The 22,474-nt window shown below is 32.8% G+C and overlaps 1 protein-coding gene across 1 annotated transcript in view; it reads right to left on the reverse strand.

Moving 5' to 3' along the window:
• The window catches only part of LOC142348065 (uncharacterized), a 44,127-nt gene extending 23,942 nt beyond the window's left edge, over window positions 1–20,185 (reverse strand). The window contains exons 1-3 of the mRNA XM_075399231.1: window positions 20,064–20,185; window positions 17,532–17,783; window positions 10,063–10,317 (exon numbers count right to left, since the gene is read on the reverse strand). Of these exons, the coding sequence (XP_075255346.1) occupies window positions 10,063–10,317; window positions 17,532–17,767 (491 nt within the window). The 5' untranslated portion in view covers window positions 17,768–17,783; window positions 20,064–20,185. The remainder of the gene's footprint in view (window positions 1–10,062; window positions 10,318–17,531; window positions 17,784–20,063) is intronic.
• Window positions 20,186–22,474: the final 2,289 nt, after the last annotated feature.

The following is a 22,474-nucleotide window of genomic DNA, read 5'->3' on the forward strand; positions in this document are numbered from 1 at the left end:
CCTAACGGACAATATGCATCAGCAGGACTAATTTTAAGCCAATCTTAGACTGTTACAATCAAAAAAGTATTCGGATTGCAATCAGTCGGTCTTTTTTTTTTGAAAAAAGAACTTTTTTAATAATAAAGAACAGAACATATCAAATGAAAGCTCAAGAGTGATAGGCCCAATTGGCTTCCTAAGCCGCTCCAAGCTAATGCACTTAGTTTTTTTTGAAAGTTTTTGATCGTTTCGACTTTTAAAAATAATTGATTTTTGAATAAATAATGGCTTAATGAGTTTTCCTCCACGTTTTTTCTTAATTTGGTCAACTTGCAGCTTAGTTTCAGCAAAGTTTCAGCTTAGTTTCCTTCAATCTACTGATTTAAAATTTAGTCTCAATTGCATTTTTGAGCCTGAGGTTTTTGTTTTCTGGCTTTGTTACTAATAGATGTCAGAGTTTTTTTTGTTTTTAGAAATTTTCCAGTTTTTTAAGTTTTCTAGTCACATTATCACAATACAGACACTTCTCATATCCCATTATTAATGTTCAAAATGAAACGCAATTGAACATATCAAAATCCTTATTAAAGATATAGATAATCGTTTTAACGGCCTCGACACTTCTTTATTCAAGAAATTAGTTGAATTTTTTAATTTTGTCTTTAACTGTCATTTTTACTTTGTCATTTCAGTTGTTTGAAGTTTCCTGTATCGTTAATGGTTTCACTTGCATTTCATTGAGGAATAGTTGAGCCGATATTCTGATATTAGTAGATAGCTGATGGCTCTCATGACTTTGAAAACAATCGTTTTCCAAAACTAAAAATAAAAAACTTTTTAACTTCGCAAGTTTGTTTTTTTTTTCTTTTTGGTACCTAATCTCGTTAATTACAGCTCAAATATGACATTATGGGTGTCAAGGGAAGGTGTCAAAAGGGATTGATGTCCCAAAATTTGTTTTTAAAGAAGGCGTTATGACCTTACTGACTTCGACCCCGGTTTTTCATAAAAAAAAGTAAATTAATTTGATTTTTGTCATGTTTGACGTTCTTTATAAGGACGCAAGAATTATTCTGAAAAATTGCAGGTCTCGAAGAAATCTTTTGGATGAATAAACGACCCTATTTAATTATTTCATTTTGTAATTATTGTTTTTCATGACTTTGTATATAATTTTGTTTCGAAAAAAAAATCAGAAGTATTACATTCTTTTGCCCTTTTCTTTTTTTGTCTGCTTGTTACCTAGTCTCACTAATAAATAGCCAAAATTCTACATTATCGGTGTTTGAAGAAGGCGCAAACGAATATATTTTGAGGGCTGAAATATGGTTTGACGGTTTTGACAGCGTTTTCTGGAAAGTTTCGATTGAATTTTTTTTGTTGTTTTTTTGTTGTTCTTTTTAGTCGCTTAAAGAAATGAATAAGGACAGGTCCTAATGCCTTTCTATTGAAGCAGTGGTTATCGTAAACCTTTCGGATATTTTACTTGATTTCTAATGGTTTTAATTACTTTGAAGTTAATGATTTTAAAAAATTAAGCGAATTTTTTAACTTTACTGTTTTTGTTCTTTTTTGTCTAATTATTACTAAACCTTTTTATGGACTGGTCCATATCTTTTCTGGTGATTTATAAGTTATTTTGTTTAGTTTTAGGTTCATCTGACGATATGTTGACTTTGTTATTATTTTTGTTTTCTAAAACGGACAAAAAGTTTTTGATGTAATTAATGTTTGTTGTTTTTGTTGTTTGATTTTGCTGTTCGTCTTGACTTGCTTTCTTAATATTGGCATATCACAGCAATTTAATGCTTCAATTTTTACTCCACTGAGTTATTTGCTTCAGAGGCTATTCTATCTTTCATACACAATTTTTTTTTCAAAAATACTTGGGCTTTTTTGGGTTTTTTGTGATCCCCAAAAAATATTTTTTGGGTTTTCTATCTGTTCCTCATTTGGTAGACAATTACGCCAAAAATTTGGATGTGCGGGGTCGGAACATTATGTGCCATCGCACATTGCTGAGCCGCCTTGTTTAAACTATATTTAAACTGTATTAGATGAACAACGGTTGGATTCAAACACGCATTACATAGATCAATATGATAAATTAATAACTACAAAATTTATATGAGAGACTAATTAATTTTAATGTAAAAATTATCTGGTCTTCAATCCGTACGACTGTCAAATAATGTAAGGCAAGCCCAATCAAAATGCAGAAAGATCGGTTCAAGAGTTCCGACTCATGCTATTCTTTTTATCAGAATTTAGTGAAAGTTATGAATCAATTTTGCTCAGCCGCAGAATATATAATTCCCACAAAAATTTTGAGGTGATCCGCTTTCTGAAAAAAATGACATTCAGAAGAGAGATTAAAGATTGTACCTCTAGACCGTGTCGCCAAGTCAGGACAAGAAAAACCAAACATTCGATGTGCACATGGTTTTAAAAACCAATTTTAGCTGTGCCCACACACCCCGACTCATTTGCCAACTTTTTACATCATGATGTACTGTGTAATTACATGTGCCCCCTTAACGGGGGGGGGTGCATAAGGTACTGGGGGCACATACGGATAAGATCTCCAAAAATGATGTCAAGTTCTTTTTATTCATACTTTTCAGCCGCGTTTTATTGCTGCTCAGTTATTTGAAATTTTATTTGTTACTGATTGGTTCTAAGCCAAAGATAAAGGAGGCAAAGCGAAAGGAGAAGAAGATGTTTAGGAAACTGAAAAGCGTTCAAAACTTATCCAATGATAACATAAAAAAAACCCTTTTGTAAAAAATAATTATGATATACAAACATTCTTTACAAGGCAATGATTTTTTGGCCGATTAATAATGAGCCGACAAATCAATGGCCGTTTAATAATGAGAACATATATCAACTCTCATTTCATTGTTAGAGCGTATACTTTGAACGCCAGTACTTTGCTTATGTGTTTTTGTTTGTTTGAGAAGTAGATTATTGAAAATTTTCATTTGAAAAGTTTCTCTTTGCCTTAGTATGGTTCAAAGACAGTTTTTTTTCTCCGTTTTCTCTATATACAAAGACCGTAAAGATTAACCAAAATGAAAACGTATTAAAAATTCAGCGGTATATTGTTAGCTCCGGCTATTGCCAAAGAAGAAGATCTAAAAGATCTTCCAACTATCTGTGAAGTCTGTGGATTGAATGAGTTCAAGGATCACGATTCGAAAAACTAACAAAAAACAGGCAATCAATCTCATAAAAAGAAACAGAAAAAGATAATCCTTGACTGCATCGTTTTTTTAAATTCAAATTGTTGTCAAATTAATCCTTAGGACCTTTCATTACACACATTAGAGCGCTGTTTCATTCAAAAAAAATTGTAGTATTACAGGGTTAACATTTTAGACAACATTTTCTATTTAATAACAAATCAAAAAAATTATGGTTGTCTGCAAGTCACAATTATGACTGAAAGTGGGTTACTACAGAAGAGATAAAATTTTCAGAATAGACGTTGGAGAAATTTAGAAAATAGATTTCAACATAGGGTCAAGATTTTTGCGAATGGAAGTTTTCTGCGGATAATATCTAAGCAAATTCAAATGAAAAAAAACATTTTCTCTCTCAAACCTTGAGTAGTTGAGAAAGTGAGGTTTTTTATAATTCCGTAAAACAATGAAAAAACCGAAAATTGGAGAAATAAAACCACACAAATAGACATTAAAGGTTAACTATCGGCACCAAACGATAAAATTTGTCAACGGCGTTGTTGACTATAGTTTTCACCGTCCACGTGACAAAAATCAATCTTCAATTGAGGAAGGAGGCAAAAAGATGTCAATAGGATTTGATTAAAAGTATTTTTTTTGACAGGTTAATATTTAAATTCTCATTAGTATATAAATTTTGTACATTCGACTCTAAAGTTCGCTCTCTGCTGGGAACTCAGAAAAATTGAAAACTTTTTTGTAACTTATTGGTTCTAAGCAAAAGAGAAAGGAGGAAAAAAGACAGGAGAAGATGTTTATGAAAACTAAAAAAGTGTTCAAAATTTCTCCGACATTAACATAAAAAAAACGTTGTTTTGTAAAAAAAAATATTATATAAAACTTACTTTGAAAAACAACATTTTTTTACAAAACAAAAGTTGATTAATAATGAGAAAATAAGTCAACTCTCATTCCATTGATAGAGCGTAAAGTTTGAACGCAAGTACTTTGCTGATATGTGTTTGCCTTAGTATGGTTCAAAGACAGTTTTTTTCTCCGTTTTCACTATATACGAAGACCGTCAAGATTAAGCAAAATGAAAACGTATTAAAAATTCAGCGGTAAATTGTTAGCTCCGGCTATTGCCAAAGAAGAAGAACTAAAAGATCTTTCAACTATTTGTGCAGTCTGTGGATTGAATGAGTTCATGGATCACGATTCGAAAAACTAACAGAAAACAGGCAATCAAACTCATAAAAAGAAACAGAAAAAGATAATCCTTGACTTCATCGTTTTTTTAATTCAAATTATTGTCAAATTAATCCTAGGGACCTTTCATTACACACATTAGAGCGCTGTTTCTTTTAAGAAAAATTTGTAGTATTACAGGGTTAACATTTTAGACAACATTTTCTATTTAATAACAAATCAAAAAAATTATGATTGCCTATAAGTCTCAATTATGACTCAAAGCTGGTTACTACAGAAGAGATACAATTTTCAGAATAAACCTTGGAGAAATTTAGAAAATAGATCTCAACATAGGGTCAAGATTTTCGCGAATGGAAGATTTCTGCGAATAATATCTAAGCAAATTCAAATGCAAAAAAAATCATTTTCTCTCTCAAATATTGAGTAGTTGAGAAAGTGAGGTTATTTATAATTCCGTAAAACAATGAAAAAAACCGAAAATTGGAGAAATAAAACCACACAAATAGACATTAAAGGTTAACTATCGGCACCAAACGATAAAATTTGTCAACGGCGTTGTTGTCTATAGTTTTCACCGTCCACGTGACAAAAATCAATTTTCAATTGAGGAAGGAGGCAAAAAGATATCAATAGGATTTCATTAAAAGCATTTTTTTGACAGGTTAATATTTAAATTCTCATTAGTATATAAATTTTGTATATTCGACTCTAAAGTTCGCTCTCTGCTGGGAACTCAGAAAAATTGAAAACTTTTTTGTAACTTATTGGTTCTAAGCAAAAGAGAAAGGAGGTAAAACGACAGGAGAAAATGTTTATGAAAACTAAAAAAGTGTTCAAAATTTCTCCGACATTAACATAAAAAAACGTTGTTTTGTAAAAAAAAATTATTATATAAAACTTACTTTGAAAAACAACATTTTTTTACAAAACAATAGTTGATTAATAATGAGAAAATAAGTCAACTCCCATTCCATTGATAGAGCGTAAAGTTTGAACGCCAGTACTTTGCTTAAATGTGTTTGCCTTAGTATGGTTCAAAGACAGTTTTTTTCTCCGTTTTCTCTATATACGAAGACCGTAAAGATTAAGCAAAATGAAAACTCATTAAAAATTCAGCGGTAAATTGTTAGCTCCGGCTATTGCCAAAGAAGAAGAACTAAAAGATCACTAACTATTTGTGCAGTCTGTGGATTGAATGATTTCATGGATCACGATTCGAAAAACTAACAAAAAACAGGCAATCAAATTCATAAAAAGAAACAGAAAAAGATAATCGTTGACTGCATCGTTTTTTTAGTTCAAATTATTGTCAAATTAATCCTTTGGACCTTTCATTGCACACATTAGAGCTAGAGCGCTGTTTCTTTCAAAAAAAATTTGTAGTATTACAGGGTTAACATTTTAGATAACATTTTCTCTTTGATAACAAATTAAAAATATTATGACTGTCTATAAGTCTCAATTATGACTGAAAGCTGGTTACGACAGAAGAGATACAATTTTCAGAATAAACTTTGGAGAAATTTAGAAAATAGATTTCAGTATAGGGTCAAGATTTTCGCGAATGGAAGATTTCTGCGGATAATATCTAAGCAAATTCAAATTAAAAAAACCATTTTCTCTCTCACACCTTGAGTAGTTGAGAAAGTGAGGTTATTTATAATTCCGTAAAACAATGAAAAAACCGAAAATTGGAGAATTAAAACCACACAAATAGACATTAAAGGTTAACTATCGGCACCAAACGATAAAATTTGTCAACGGCGTTGTTGACTATAGTTTTCACCGTCCACGTGACAAAAATCAATCTTCAATTGAGGAAGGAGGCAAAATGATGTCAATAGGATTTGATTAAAAGCATTTTTTTGACAGGTTAATATTTAAATTCTCATTAGTATATAAATTTTGTACATTCGAATCTAAAGTTCGCTCTCTGCTGGGAACTCAGAAAAATTGAAATTTTTTTTGTAACTTATTGGTTCTAAGCAAAAGAGAAAGGAGGTAAAAAAACAGGAGAAGATGTTTATAAAAACTAAAAAAGTGTTCAAAATTTCTCCGACATTAACATTAAAAAACGTTGTTTTGTAAAAAAAAATATTATATAAAACTTACTTTGAAAAACAACATTTTTTTACAAAACAAAAGTTGATTAATAATGAGAAAATAAGTCAACTCTCATTCCATTGATAGAGCGTAAAGTTTGAACGCAAGTATTTTGCTTATATGTGTTTGCCTAAGTATGGTTCAAAGACAGTTTTTTTCTCCGTTTTCACTATATACGAAGACCGTCAAGATTAAGCAAAATGAAAACGTATTAAAAATTCAGCGGTAAATTGTTAGCTCCGGCTAATGCTAAAGAAGAAGATCTAAAAGATCTTTCAACTATTTCTGCAGTCTGTGGATTGAATGAGTTCATGGATCACGATTCGAAAAACTAACAAAAAACAGGCAATCAAACTCATAAAAAGAAACAGAAAAAGATAATCCTTGACTGCCTCGTTTTTTTAATTCAAACTATTGTCAAATTAACCCTAGGGACCTTTCATTACTTACATTAGAGCGCTGTTTCTTTCAAAAAAAAATTGTAGTATTACAGGGTTAACATTTTAGACAACATTTTCTATTTAACAACAAATCAAAAAAATTATGACTGTCTATAAGTCTCAATTATGACTCAAAGCTGGTTACTACAGAAGAGATACAATTTTCAGAATAAACCTTGGAGAAATTTAGAAAATAGATCTCAACATAGGGTCAAGATTTTCGCGAATGGAAGATTTCTGCGAATGGAAGATTTCTGCGAATAATATCTAAGCAAATTCAAATGCAAAAAAAATCATTTTCTCTCTCAAATATTGAGTAGTTGAGAAAGTGAGGTTATTTATAATTCCGTAAAACAATGAAAAAAACCGAAAATTGGAGAAATAAAACCACACAAATAGATATTAAATGTTAACTATCGGCACCAAACGATAAAATTTGTCAACGGCGTTGTTGTCTATAGTTTTTACCGTCCACGTGACATAAATCAATCTTCAATTGAGGAAGGAGGCGAAAAGATATCAATAGGATTTCATTAAAAGCATTTTTTTGACAGGTTAATATTTAAATTCTCATTAGTATATAAATTTTGTATATTCGACTCTAAAGTTCGCTCTCTGCTGGGAACTCAGAAAAACTGAAAACTTTTTTGTAACTTATTGGTTCTAAGCAAAAGAGAAAGGAGGTAAAAAGACAGGAGAAGATGTTTATGAAAACTAAAAAAGTGTTCAAAATTTCTCCGACATTAACATTAAAAAACGTTGTTTTGTAAAAAAAATATTATATAAAACTTACTTTGAAAAACAACATTTTTTTACAAAACAATAGTTGATTAATAATGAGAAAATAAGTCAACTCTCATTCCATTGATAGAGCGTAAAGTTTGAACGCCAGTACTTTGCTTAAATGTGTTTGCCTTAGTATGGTTCAAAGACAGTTTTTTTTCTCCGTTTTCACTATATTTGAAGACCGTCAAGATTAAGCAAAATGAAAACTTATTAAAAATTCAGCGGTAAATTGTTAGCTCCGGCTATTGCCAAAGAAGAAGAACTAAAAGATCACTAACTATTTGTGCAGTCTGTGGATTGAATGAGTTCATGGATCACGATTCGAAAAACTAACAAAAAACAGGCAATCAAACTAATAAAAAGAAACAGAAAAAGATAATCCTTGACTGCATCGTTTTTTTAGTTCAAATTATTGTCAAATTAATCCTTGGAACCTTTCATTGCACACATTAGAGCTAGAGCGCTGTTTCTTTCAAAAAAAATTTGTAGTGTTACAGGGTTAACATTTTAGACAACATTTTCTTTTTAAAAACAAATCAAAAAAAATTATGACTGTCTATAAGTCTCAATTATGACTGAAAGCTGGTTACGACAGAAGAGATACAATTTTCAGAATAAACCTTGGAGAAATTTAGAAAATAGATTTCAACATAGGCTCAAGATCTCCGCGAATGGAAGATTTCTGCGAATAATATCTAAGCAAATTCAAATGCAAAAAAAATCATTTTCTCTCTCAAATATTGAGTAGTTGAGAAAGTGAGGTTATTTATAATTCCGTAAAACAATGAAAAAAACCGAAAATTGGAGAAATAAAACCACACAAATAGACATTAAAGGTTAACTATCGGCACGAAACGATAAAATTTGTCAACGGCGTTGTTGACTATAGTTTTCACCGTCCAAGTGACAAAAATCAATCTTCGATTGAGGAAGGAGGCAAAAATATGTCGGTAGGATTTCATTAAAAGCATTTTTTGACAGCTTAATATTTAAATTCTCATTAGTCTGTAAATTTTGTACATTCGACTCTAAAGTTCGCTTTCTGCTGGAACTCAGAAAAACTGAAAACTTTTTTGTAACTTATTGGTTCTAAGCAAAAGAGAAAGGAGGTGAAAAGACAGGAGAAGATGTTTATGAAAACTAAAAAGTGTTCAAATTTTCTCAGACATTAACATAAAAAAAAACGTTGTTTTGTAAAAAAAAGTATTATCATATAAAACTTACTTTGAAAAACAACATTTTTTTCACAAAACAATAGTTGATTAATAATGAGAAAATAAGTCAACTCTCATTCCATTGATAGAGCGTAAAGTTTGAACGCCAGTACTTTGCTTATATGTGTTTTTGTTTGTTTGAGAAGAAGATTACTCAAGAATTTCATTTAAAAAAGCTTCTTTTTGCTTTAGTATGATTCGAAGACACAATGTGTTTCTCCGTTTTCTCTATATAAGAAGACCGTAAAGATTAACGAAAAACAAAAACGTATTAAATGTTAGCTCCGGCCACTGTCAACAAAAAGGAATTAAAAGAGATTCCACCTGGTTGCGCAATATGTGTCTTACGGCAGTTTTTCTATTACATAGTTTCTCACTGCATTAAATTGAAGTGCGAACTATAACTCTATCGACAGCGTTGCGACATCTTGAGTTATTAATGGAGTAAACGAGGTTAAAAATTTGCAAGAGGTTTATTTTGCAAGATGCAAGATCCGGAATCTAATCTTGCCAGTTTTTGTCTTTTTTCTTTGTTTTAAGAACAAAATAAGCGCCGAATCAGTGAAAACTGTTGTTTTGTCGGTATGAACGTACGGTCAGTGTTTTTTAGCATCCTTCAAAGATTTCATTCAGCTCGCATCATACTGAAAATTAGTTTTGGTTGCCTAATAAAAATTCAATATCATTGGAATCACAAAAACGCCTTATTGGATGAGGTAAAATTCAAAATGAACGTTTTTTAACCCAAGCTGTTTTGTTATGATGTTATTGTAGTCCCTATGAATTTGATTTTTTTAATGAGTTTTATGCCTATCTGCTTCTTTTTATATTTACAAAAAAGTGCACTCCGATGTCAAAGTCAGTCAACTGAATCATCTGAATAGAAAAACTGCTCATTGAATTGAAAAATTTGTTGTTTCTGGTTTTCAGAGCAACTTTTTTTGACGCATATTGTGCAGGAATCCTTGAAGATTCCTGCGTTTTTCACGGATTTGCGCAACTTTCAAAATTTGGAGAAAAATTTTGGTAGTTTTTGATGGTCAATTGAATCATTGAAGAATCAGATTGCATAGATGTTCTGGTTTTTTTATATTTTATGAATTAAAATTTCCCACGTTTGTGGCATGAAGTACAACTTACGTCAAGTTTATCCGCATATATACATCTCGAAACTGAAATCTGATCTTGCTGTTGACAAACAAAGTTTCATATATGAAATATCCGATTCCTTTTTCCGCATAGCCAAGGGAGAAACTCTGGCCAGGAATCATAACAAGATCGGGTAATAAAATAGGATCGCCAATTTGGTACAACTCAACTCGACTTAGATGTTGAATGTTTTGCAAATTTGTCAAGTTGTATTCTTTTCCCAAATTTCGTCTATTATTCGCAATTCTGATAACGGTACTGTTTCCTTTAAGAGCTATAGATCTTGATCAATCTTTGTTTAAATTTCGCTAAAACCTTGTTATAGCCCGCCCCATTACCACAATGACCCCTGGAGATCGATTAATTGAAAACTTGGATGCAATCTTCCAAGTGAATGCATACAGGTACCAAGATGCTTGAAAGCGTTTCTATTTACTTGCAAGAGTCTTGCAAGCTTTTTTATTTATATGTTCGAGAAAGTGGGCCACGAGAGAGGGGGGTGAGACATCTCGAAGATAACATTTTGTCTTAGTTTTTGCTATCGACTTTTCAGCTCAGTTGACGACCAGAGCTCAAGAAGGATCGATCCTCTGACCTAACCACCAAATAAAAAAACAAAGATTCTAAAGCACTAAAATATAACAATAGAAAGCGCGAAGTGGGCACAAAAAAGAGATGGGGCTTATCACTTTGGAAAGAGAAAAATATTAATAAAAATCTAAATGCGCAAGAAAAATTCACAAGGAAGGTTGGGGTGTTATAGCGCTGCACAAAAAACAATATAACCAAACATATTAATGGGCATCTGAATTATTGATTTTATTAATTTTTATTGAATTTGGGCTCAAAGAAGCGTGGGGTTTGGACTGGACAAAATGGTATGCCCTAGGCCAAAGCGATGACATAGAACAACCAATATCGAGCAGGCAAAAACGAGGAAAAGAGCGATTAATAAAGAGCGAGCAAGATAAAGAATCCAAGCGAGAGAACAATTAAAAATAGGTGACCAAGCCGTAAAACAAAAGCTTACCACAGGAAAAAAAGGCAAAACGCGAGCAATCACACAAAAACGAGCAAGCCAGCGATTAAAAAGTAGCGTACATGACAACGAAAACCAGCGAGCAAACATACAAAAATAAGAGTTCAAGTAAATAAACGCAAGCCAACGAAAATAAGCCAACGAGCAAGCAAAGTAAATTGAGCGACCAAAACGAGCTACCGAAAGTGAGTAAAAAAAACACTGTATTTCTACTAATATCTGTAAATGTTTCAGTCATAGTAAAATTTACAGAGATAGGCAGTGTATAATATTTATAATTACAACAGAGAAATTAATAATTTATAATAACTAAAATATCGGCAGAATAGAAGAGAAGTCGCTTGTATTGGCGGGGAGGGACGACAGTAACATAAATTCTATACAAAACAGAAAGAAATTTAATTGAACTTAAAATGTTTTCAAGTAATTGAACCATGTTGGGTTTTCTTCGGCTCCTTCTTGTATTCATTAAGAAAAAACTGCTTATATTTCTTCTTTACAAGACTGTATGACATTGACAAACAATTTCATGGGAAAGAATTGTGCTGCAGAATACCTTTTATAATTATTCTTTTTTCATGCAAATTGCATTTTGAAATTGACTGGGTAAAAATTTTTTGAGTTCGCTCGTGTATACAAAAACTTGCCGTTGGTAATTTCAAAGCTGAGCTTGAGATGGCAGGCTTCTTTCTATACATGATGCTATGAGAGTATGTGGCAGCCCTGTACTCAAAAAGCAGCGAAATAGGTAGCATACCAATGTTCATTTTAAGATCTGAGGATGAGTCAAACTCTTGTCTGTGAAAACAGGCTTTGGTGGCCCAATTCAACTGCTTTTCTAGTGTTTTTTTGAGATTTTGATTGATGTTTGCAAGTAATACACAAGAATTTTGAACATGATTGAGAACAAAAGACTTCAAAATAATTTTTTGCTTACAGTGGGAATTATGTTCCTGTGTGCATAAATGCATTTAATACCCTGGACCATTTTTGACGAAAGAATTTTGACTTGTTTTTGATATTTGAGGGCTTTGTCAATATAAACACCGAGATATTTGTTTCCGCTTTCGAACTTCTTAAATTGTCTCCAACTTTTAATGACGTTTCGTCTTGAGGATTAGAGCTACCAAAAATAATAAACTCTGTTTTATCCGGATTGATCTTGAGGTGATATAATTTAAAAAATTGTATGCACTTTTCTATGGCCTTCTCAAGCTCGTCTTTGCATTTGAGTCTTCATCATCAGAGCTTAATAAGGACTATGTCATCTGCGTATTGTATTGTTTCACATGACAAAAAGTTGCTAAGATCGTTAACATATAGATTCAATAAGAGAAGACCTAAGACTGTTCTTTGGGGAACTCCTTGAGCCACTTCAATCCACCCTGATTTAAAATTATTGATTATGACTCTTTGTGTTCAATTTGAAAGATAGCTCGTAATTAGATTTTGAGCTGATATCGAAAAACCAAGAAGGGAAAGCTTTTGAATCATGAGCTCGTGATTAATGGAGTCAAAAAGCTTTTGATAGATCTAAAAACACTGCTGCAGAAACTTTTTTCTCGTTTTGGTTGCATCATATTTTTTCAGTTAAATAAACGAGCACATCTGTTGTAGAAAATTTTTTTCTGAAACCAAACTTTGTTTTAGAAAGCAGGGCATTCCTATGAACATATTCATCAAGTTACTGTTTAATAAAAGATTCATAATTTTTTGCTAATGCTGGTGTTATTGAAATTGGTCAATAGTTGAGAGGATAATCGTCTCGCAATGGCCATGAGGGAATGGTAGAAGGACCCTATGCTTTAATTTTCCAAGTGCAAGAAGCGTTTTAAAACATTCAAACTTAGTAACAAATTTAAAAGAAAAGGTGTTTTTTGCCTCACCATAGGCAGGTCTACAGCATAGTTCCTACTTTCAAAAAATTCTCCTAATTTACTGAATTTTAAAGTTGGCTATTTTAGTTTTCTCTGTAATAATTTCATTGAAAGAGTTTTTTAAGGAGTATACCGTAGTTGTCGTTTTCACGGAGTTTCTTACTTCATTGATCAAATTCCATTTCCTGCGCTCTGAATTTAAGCTTTCAATTTACTGATTATGAAATCTCTCAAAATCTTTCTCATAGCCGGCGCACACTTCGGCTTTCAATTTTGAAGAACTCGTGGAAAGATTTTGAATTGAGGTATTGCTCTCTAAGCAGATTTTTGTTAGTGGGTTTTTTGAAATGAACCGTTTGGCAAGGGAAAACTGTGATTTGTTGTTTCTTATAAAAATTGTTTTGATTGGCGCATGAAGGAGTATCTGCTGTTCAAGATTTCGCTCAAATATGCGTAGCATTTCACTTGAAACTGTAGAGCAGTAAACATTTTCCCAATTTAATTGCTTGATAGAATGTTTAAAATTATTTGGGCTGTAATTCGTTTTATCATAAATTTAGTTTTTAATTACTTTGTTCTTGCTAAGTTTTGTGGCAAGAATAATCAATTGAGCAAAATGATCTGTTTGTATTGGTGAGTCAAATATTTCACTATAAAGAAGGGTTCGTTTGCATTATTAAAAGTGTAATCTATAAGGGGGTTTGATTCATCCTTAATTCTAGATGCTTGATGCTTATTAGTCACATTTAGATCATACGGTTGAATGATTGTTTCCAATTTCTGCTTTTCTTTGTTTTCCAAATAATTGATATTATAGTCTCCCATCATAATTATTGTTTTGTTCTCAGTAATTGCTCTATCAATTGATTCAGTGAACTGCTCGAGAAATTCTTCGTAAAGAAGCTTTTTTGGGTTACAAGAAAAGTTTATTAGGTAAACTTTTTAATCTTTGGGCAAGTTATTTCGACCCACAGAAAATCAAAAAGAGTACTTTTGAAAGCTAGATCAACGCGTAATTTTGGGTTAAGTTTCCTAGGAGCAATTGACAATACACCTCCTCTTTTTGAACTCACCCGATCAATACAGTTTGTTTTGTTTAGGTTTATCAAATCAGTGTAAATGTTTGTATCCAGCCATGTTTCAGATAGACCATAGATGCAGTTAGCGCCAACATCATTCATTAGGTTTTTCAACTGAAGCTGTTTTCTTGTTATGCTCCGTACTTTTGAATGAAGAAATTTTAATTTGTCTGAAAAAGTTTCGCAATCAAGGAATATGTCTTTTATCGATTTAAATGCCCCAGGGTTGGTTTCAATATTTCCGGACCTCAAAAGCAATTGCCAGATACTATTAAAGCATAACCAAAAAAACAAGTAATTTAAGACAAGAGAAGATTCTATTGATATTAAAGCTCGCTTCTTGCTCCTAGATTTGGTCTCCGACCGAATTCTGGTAGCAACTGCTATTGAGTTAAGTGACGTGGGAAAAGAGGAAGTCACTTGAGAGCTCAACAACATTAATCCTAAAATTATTAAACATATCTTGTTAGAAAACATTATGCTTATCAAACAGTTGAGACCCAATTCTTTCAGTACAACAGAAATTACAATTGATTCGGCAATTTATAAATTTATCATTACTAATATGGTTGGTAACGGTAATGATAATTCAAGTTAGAGTTAGTGTTTGCTCTTGTACTAGGCCAGTTCTGCTCTTGGATTTTTTTGAAATCTATTATTCTTTTTATGGCTGCGGTTGGTGAATTTATCAGAATCACAAATGCCAGTAGATGTTTGCAGTAGAAGCATTAGATGATGATTTTTAGGGAAAGGAATGCAATGATTGTAATTCAAATGTACATTGTCATGATAAAGGAAAATATAATGGTTGATCTTAGGATTGAAAGAGGGAATTAAGCGTATTCATTCTTTCATCTTGAGCGAAACAAAATTTTTCCCAAGAGATTCCAATCTTTCTTTAAGTGCAGCATTAACTTCATCAATTAATTTGTTTTTTGATCTATTGTAGTCAGTTTTCTTGAACGGTATTACTTCCATAACTGCAAACACATCAGGCTGGAACTTATTTTAACAGGCTTCAATAAGGCTGAACATGTCATCTAAAATCTCATTACAACTTTTTTGCAATTTTGAAACAGTAATTGTTCCGTCTTGAAGAATTAAAGTTTTAAGTTTTTTGCATTCATATTTTTCCACAACTTTTATTTTCTCTTTGGTGGTTGACCCACGGTATGCATGGATAGCTGTAACCAGTGGAATTGTTGCATCACTTTCTCTCTTACCAATGATGCTGCTACCCAGAACCAAATTTGATTGTTCTCGTTTGAGCGGGTTTAAATCAAAATCGCTCACCTTCTCTGAAATAAACCTGGTTTTTTCGAGATTTTGATTCATGGTTGGTTGTGCCCTTCCCCTCATTAGATGACAGTTCCAATGTTTTGTCCTGCAGTTGTTGCTGATAAGTAACGAGCACATTTTCAAAAAAATTTTCATTTTTTTCTAATCTTTAATGTAAGTCAAGATATAATTTGTAGGAATATTCCTTTTTAAGTTGAACCCATTCAGTTAGGGATAGTAATGAAGGATCTGTTTGTTCATTTAGAATGAAATGCTCCTGGCTTTCTGGTTGTATATTATTAGAGTTTGTCATAGACATTGCAATTTCTGTATTTTTGAATGAAAAAGGTCAAGTTTATTTTTGCTGTGTCTGCATAAGTGCAAAATCGATCAATGTTTCCAAAGAAGAAAGGTCAACTGTATTATTTGATAGTTATTCGCTGGTTGGAAAGTTATTCGCTTGTCTGAAAGTTATTCGCTTGTGAGTGTGTTGTACTTGCGAATAAAGAACAACGGATAAATATTTTCCATTTGATAGATTTCTCATTGAGAATCATTTCGTAGGAAAAAAAATGCAAGCACTTATTGTCTATATTGTTTACTGCTTGCAAACGTGGTCTAATGAGAGGTTTTGATGGTCTTACAAACTGGCGGTTAGTTAAAACATTTTCTTCAATTTATGAAAGAGGGGTTGAACTTCATTATCTTGCTGAAAACAACAAATTTCTCAAGGACTATTAAACTGCTAACGTTTTTAAAATCCATTGACCGAAACAATTTTGTTGTTTGGCATTTGAAGAAAAGACTGTTTGATTGCAAAAGAACACTATATGGAGGAAAAGTTTACCGTTTTTTACTTAGATCTCTGTTTTAGAAACAGCTGACTCATCTTATTAACTAGGACTTCTATATTGAGCAATGAACAGTTTAATTTCAACAATAAAACATGAAGTCGTATATCAACAACGTTAATAAAGAACTTCCAAACCTTCAATTTTCCATAGAAAAGCATTTACGGGGAAATTAGAAGCAATAGTTTACAAATAACTTTATTTCGTTTATTGCGTGAAATGGAAGTCCATTAAGACTTTTTTTTTGTTCGGGGCATTTATTTTTCTGGCCAGAAAATTGTACGTTGAACTGAATCTGTAGGTTAAAATTCCGTTAAATGTGTATTTAATTAATTTTCATGTGTTTTTATGATCAAAATGTTATGCGATTTTTTTCGGAATTCAAAAACTTGAATCAAAATACTGCATGATTTTTGCAGTATTTTGATTCAAGACAGAATGTTTTCTGTAGATTTGAGTTCTATAACCTGTTAAATAAGTGTTATTGGTTTCAAATGCTTGTTCTAAAACAATAGAGTCTCGGTTTATATATTTACCGTAATTTATAACGTGCAGGTTGTTGCAAGTGTCTTGCAAGTTCTCAGGCAGCTTGCAAGAATTTTGCAAGTTTTAAAATTGCTCATCACTACGGAAAAAAGCCAAAGGTCTGCATTTTAAATTTATATGCGTTTATGTGCGTCCTGCGTGTGTATTTGTGTTGGGGGGGAGGGGGAGTTCTACTTATGATAGCAGAGTGTTGATATTTTTCTCATCGAAAGTCACACACCTCTTAGTTGTCACTCCCGGACTTCACTAAATTATTTTTTCAACGCTGAATCGTGATACTTTTTCTTCTGGATTTTTGCCTTCCAAGTATCGTGATCATGTCAAAAATTACGATGATCAGAGTAAAAATTCAGGACAACCTAGTTTCTCTGAATTTGTTCTGAGCTACATGACAAAATCAGACTGTGGCTTTACTGATCAGAACGAAATTTCAGCCTGAAAAAAAATCTCAGAATAAAACTCATCATCTATAAACTCTGGTGCTACAATCGAAAGTTTCAATTTTGCATGAATTTTGTCTGATCATGGTAAAAATCAAAATCTATTCTGTCAAGTACAAAAGCTTCTCTGAATTTGTCCTGCTCATAAAAATCTATAAATGGACTGCAAATGTACTGATTCAGAACTGATTTTCTGAGTTAATATGTGAATGTAAAAATTCAGCGCTGAATTGTGCTGGGACTAGGGTGCAGGCTACAAACCATATTATTAGCAAAAATGTCGAAACACTTTGTTCACAAGCGCTCATTCCATACAAGAGAAATGTTTCGTAGGAAAGGGAAACAGTGGCCTGAAAACTTGAACACTGTTTTCAACAACATGCAAAAGGTCATTATATTGTCTCGGAGGATCTAAGACGCTGTTGGAAATGTCAACTGTGTAGAACAACGATTTTTGATTTATCATTGTAAAATTAATACCATCGCTGATGGCGGATAATGTGATGTCAACAATAAATAAATTGAACGCAACAAATCCGTAATTCGAAATAGGCAACAAATTCCTCTCAATTGGTATATTGTCCATTGTTATGATGAATTGACTCGATAGGTAATAGCTCATGTAATCATAAGAATAAATGTAGATGTCTTTTTGGGATCTTTTTTGTTTGTCCCCCCGCTCTAGGTTAGTGCGGTTACATTTTTCCTGCTACTACCACCCGGGTCGAGGTTTTTTGGTGAATTTTCGTAAGAAATGCGATGAATGCGGTGAATTTTCGTAAGAAATGCGGTGATTGCGGTGAATGCGGTGAAAAAAAATAATTCACCGCTTTTCACCGCATTTCTTACAAAAATTCACCACCAAAATCACCGCATTTCTTACAAAAATTCACCGCATAGACTATTATGGCAAATTAATGTAAGAAATGCGGTGATTGCGGTGAATGCGGTGAAAAAAAATAATTCACCGCTTTTCACCGCATTTCTTACAAAAATTCACCACCAAATTCACCGCATTTCTTACAAAAATTCACCGCATAGACTATTATGGCAAATTAATGTAAGAAATGCGGTGATTGCGGTGAATGCGGTGAAAAAAAATAATTCACCACATTTCACCGCAATTCTTACAAAAATTCAACGCGAAATTCACCGCATTTCTTACAAAAATTCACCGCATATGATTTCCAAAAGTTACTCAATCTGATTTAAATTCACTAGAAAATGCTAAGATGTAAGTGGCAGTTGGCGCAGTGGACTGAGCAGTGGAAGGCATGAAGGAGGTCATAGGTTCGAAGCCGTCTGGGGAAGCTTCTTTTTTGTAAGAATACTGAGAACGCGGTGAAAATAAATAATTCACCGCAATTCTTCGCATTCACAGCAAAAAGATGTAAGAAATACGCGGTGAAAATTATTTTTTTTCACCGCATTTCACCGCATTTCTTACGAAAATTCACCGCTAAACCTCGACCCGGGCATAGAACCCTATATTAGAAAAGTGGTATGCAATGAAATAATGCATGCAAGTTAAAGATCCCAGATCGATAGAGCCGCTATCACAGTTTGTTTCATGTTCAGACTTCTGTCCGCACTGGTCCAAAACCCATTTCAGATATCTCGAAATCAGAAAATAATGAGGCCCACAAAAATGATACCATCTGATTCATATCAATTGGCGTGTAGGTATTTAACCTTTTGCTTAAAATCTTTAAGAAATACATATTCAATAGAAAAAAGTGCGAAATTTGGAAAGCACAATGTCATATCCCTAGTCCCGAAAACCGAAAAAAAAACGTTTGTTTTCTCTATATACAAAATTGAATTCGTTAAGTCAAAGAATATGGTAGAATGTTTTTGCAAGCTTTTCAAAAGTAATTGTTTTCAGAGATCAATTTTCCAAATTTGAAAGCTTATTGAAAACTTAGTCTAGTTCATTGACATCCTAGTTGAACAAAATATGAATTTTCTGTTTGTTTTAATAATGTACCATCCTTGTTGAACAATGCGAAGGATCTTTTTCAATAATTCTCATTCGCAAAAAAAATCTGGTAAGCTCAGGTGAATATAAACACATCAGTCATTACCGGTTATTAAACCCTCAAGCGATTTTGGTGCTCTACGGGAGGTTGTTCACAACGCTTACAAGATTGTGAAATCTAATTGCTGTTTTCCTATGTAGAATTCAGGCGGAAACTTAAAACACGCAACATTTCTTTGTTGTGAACTCTGCTAACAGTTTCTCGCTTATATGTTTCAAAGTCCAACAAAAAATTTAAGGTGAGCGTTGTTCACAATTGGCAATTAAGAATACATTTATAAAGGTTGTTTGTGATTTTCACTTACAAATGAATGCAAATTTGCTCATAAATTTTAGGGTCATATAAAGCCTAATGAGTAATTTCTCATTAGTTCCTGTAGTTTGAAAATGAACAAAACTACGTTCTCATACATTCAAAAATTTCAGGATTTTTTTTTTCAAGCAAAACATACCGCAAACAAAATTCTACGCTCCAAACCAAAATTACCCACAATTTCCTACCTTTGAAAACCGAATATACCTGCTGCCAAAAGTTACGGTAAAAACGCTTCAATTTAAAACAAAAATACCAGAAATCTTTAATGCGGTTAAATTTGAATTAATTCTGGAGTGGGGTCAAGCAAAATTAAAACGGTTCTCCAAATTATTCAGAATTCAAAAATAGGTTGATATTAAATGTATTCATAGATTATTGATGAAAAAATAAAAAAAATCAAAGTTTATCCAGGCCCACAATTATCCAGTCCCGAAAATTGAAATTAATGGAGTTCATTTGTCCATAATCAGAGACTGACTTTCATGAACTTCTTCAAATTTACAAGTTGCTTAATTTAATCTTGATTACATGGCTCCGCAAAAATGTCACTCCAAAGAAACTAAGCACCTCAAATTGATGCGCGGTCTTTGATCGAAACGTTTTGCGCCTCAGTTTTGTGTCTGAAATTAAGCGTTGCGCACCCAAGATGATATTCGTGATCCAAAATACTGGCTAACTGGATAATGGTTATGGAGAGGGGGTCCAAACTGTACTAAGGAAACTTAAAAAATGGCGCAAAAGGAACACTTTGACCTTGGATACACCCTCTAATTTGGAAGTCCGAACAACAAAAAATAACAAAAAAATTTTTTTGGAGAAAGTCATCTGAATATTTAATTCCGAACTTAGGATGCTTCAAAATGCTGGTGTCATAGATTTTTTGCATAAGAAATGTCTCTGATATGGTCGGTTTTAGAGAACGTGAGAGTACCTCGGAATGTTCGGTTAAAAATGCAATAAAAAACTTTGGTTTCTTGAATTTAAAACAAGGAATTTTGTCGGCATGTTTGCTATGAAACTTTATGGAAGCGCTAGTCAAAGATTTTGGAAGCTTAAGTGCCAGAAATATTCAATTGTGCTTTTTGTAACTTTTTAAAGTTTAATCAATTTTTTGATTTTTTTTAATACGTTGACAAAATTAGTTTAACAAATGTGAAATTTATGCTTGACTCGAATTCACAAATGTAACGAACTGGTTGAACATTGATTGTGTCCAGTTCTTTAATTCTCTTCACTGAATTTTTGTATATTTGTATGAAAACAAGTACGTAAGGAATTAGCTTAGGAATTTTTTTGTTTTGAAACCGAAAATACTGATGGTCTCCCTCGCTTAAAGTTGAATTTACCGTACCTTTCATACATTTGAAGCCGAACATACCAACTATACCGAAGAAAAAACATATGAATTTTCATCATTTATGTTTATCGTACGATTTCATACATTTATTGGACAATTTCGTACGTTTAAAATTGACTTCCTCTAGGGTAGAGTTTGTAGTTCGTGTGTTTATTTTGTTCAAGACTTCTGTGATAGTTTGTTACTGGGTATATCTTATATGGAAGTGTTCGAGGGAGGGGGCGGGTTGTGGTGTTGTTGACAATAAACAAAAACATCCCGTCTTTGTGTCCCTGTAGCAGTTCAAGCTTCACGATTCCAATGCTTCCACTATGATATGGAATCGAATTTTCGTAGAAAAGAAAGCAATAATTTTGCAATTCATAGAGGGTTGTATTAGACCCACTGATCTGCTGGGAATCTGCGAATTGGTTACTGAGAATAAAAAACATAAACATAATCATAGCATGCAGGTTTGATCAATAGAAAACAGTCTTTGTTCAACTTGGTGAAGTTGTCAATAAAGTATATTCAAACTTAGTTGCCTTTTGTGCTTCAAAAAGCCTATTCGTGAGCGTCATTTCGTTGTACTAATAAAAAAACAGGACGGCTTCGGAATAAAAGCAAGTTCGGGTGCGAAGAATGTCTTGTAAAAGCCATAAAAATTTCCAGGCTCCCATATCTCATTGCAACACTTTTAAAACATTTTACGGATCTATTCTGTTTCGCCCCCCCCCCCCCCCAGTGTTTTTTATGACCCCCAGTTAGAAATTATATGTTGTTATATAGCACGTTACTATGTAAGAAAATAGCACGTGCGCCTAGGGGTCATAAAAAATTTATGTTCACTAACCTGGGGGGGGGGACAGAATAGATCTCATTTCACATAAACCGAGACAAGACAAAACCTGATTCTCTTGCGTAACAATCCCATAACAACTCGCGATTTTAGGGTTTCATATATGGTATATGCACGTCTTTTTTTTGGGGGGGGGGGGTTCGGAGTGCGCTCAAACTCCTAATATTAGGCAAGGGTGAGACTGAATGGTAAAAACATCAAACTGTCAAACTTTATGAAGTCTGGCCAGGAAAAAAAAAACCATACGATCACTACCATATGTAAACGTAAAATTTTAACAATTACTTAGTCGGCTGCCTGTTTCTGAAGTACATGTTCGATAACATTCCGGTTTCCATTTTCGCTGAATTTTATACCAATCATTAAAAATGATAGAACTTTTGATTCGATAGAAATTGATCAACGTTATTGAAAAATCATGAAAACTACCCACGGAGAATACCCAAATAAATGTTTGCCATTATTCCTTAAAAACTGTAAGTGATAACTGAGCAAGTGATATCTGTTCATCTTGATCATAAAACGTCTTCATTTACGTTGCAGAATCTTGTTTAAAAGGACATAGGCATAATCTGGTTGACATAGGTAAACAGTTTTCACTATTGTGATGTCACCGCTTCCTACAAAAAACTCGCGAATTTCTATCTGGATTTCTTTTTGTGGTGTTTAGAACATCATTTTTCATTTGACTGGTATAAAAAATATGGAACACGAAAATCGGAATGTTACTGAAAATGTTCTTCG

Source organism: Convolutriloba macropyga, chromosome 10 (assembly GCF_964194025.1).
Source record: "Convolutriloba macropyga chromosome 10, txConMacr16.3, whole genome shotgun sequence".
NCBI lineage: Eukaryota > Metazoa > Xenacoelomorpha > Acoela > Convolutidae > Convolutriloba > Convolutriloba macropyga.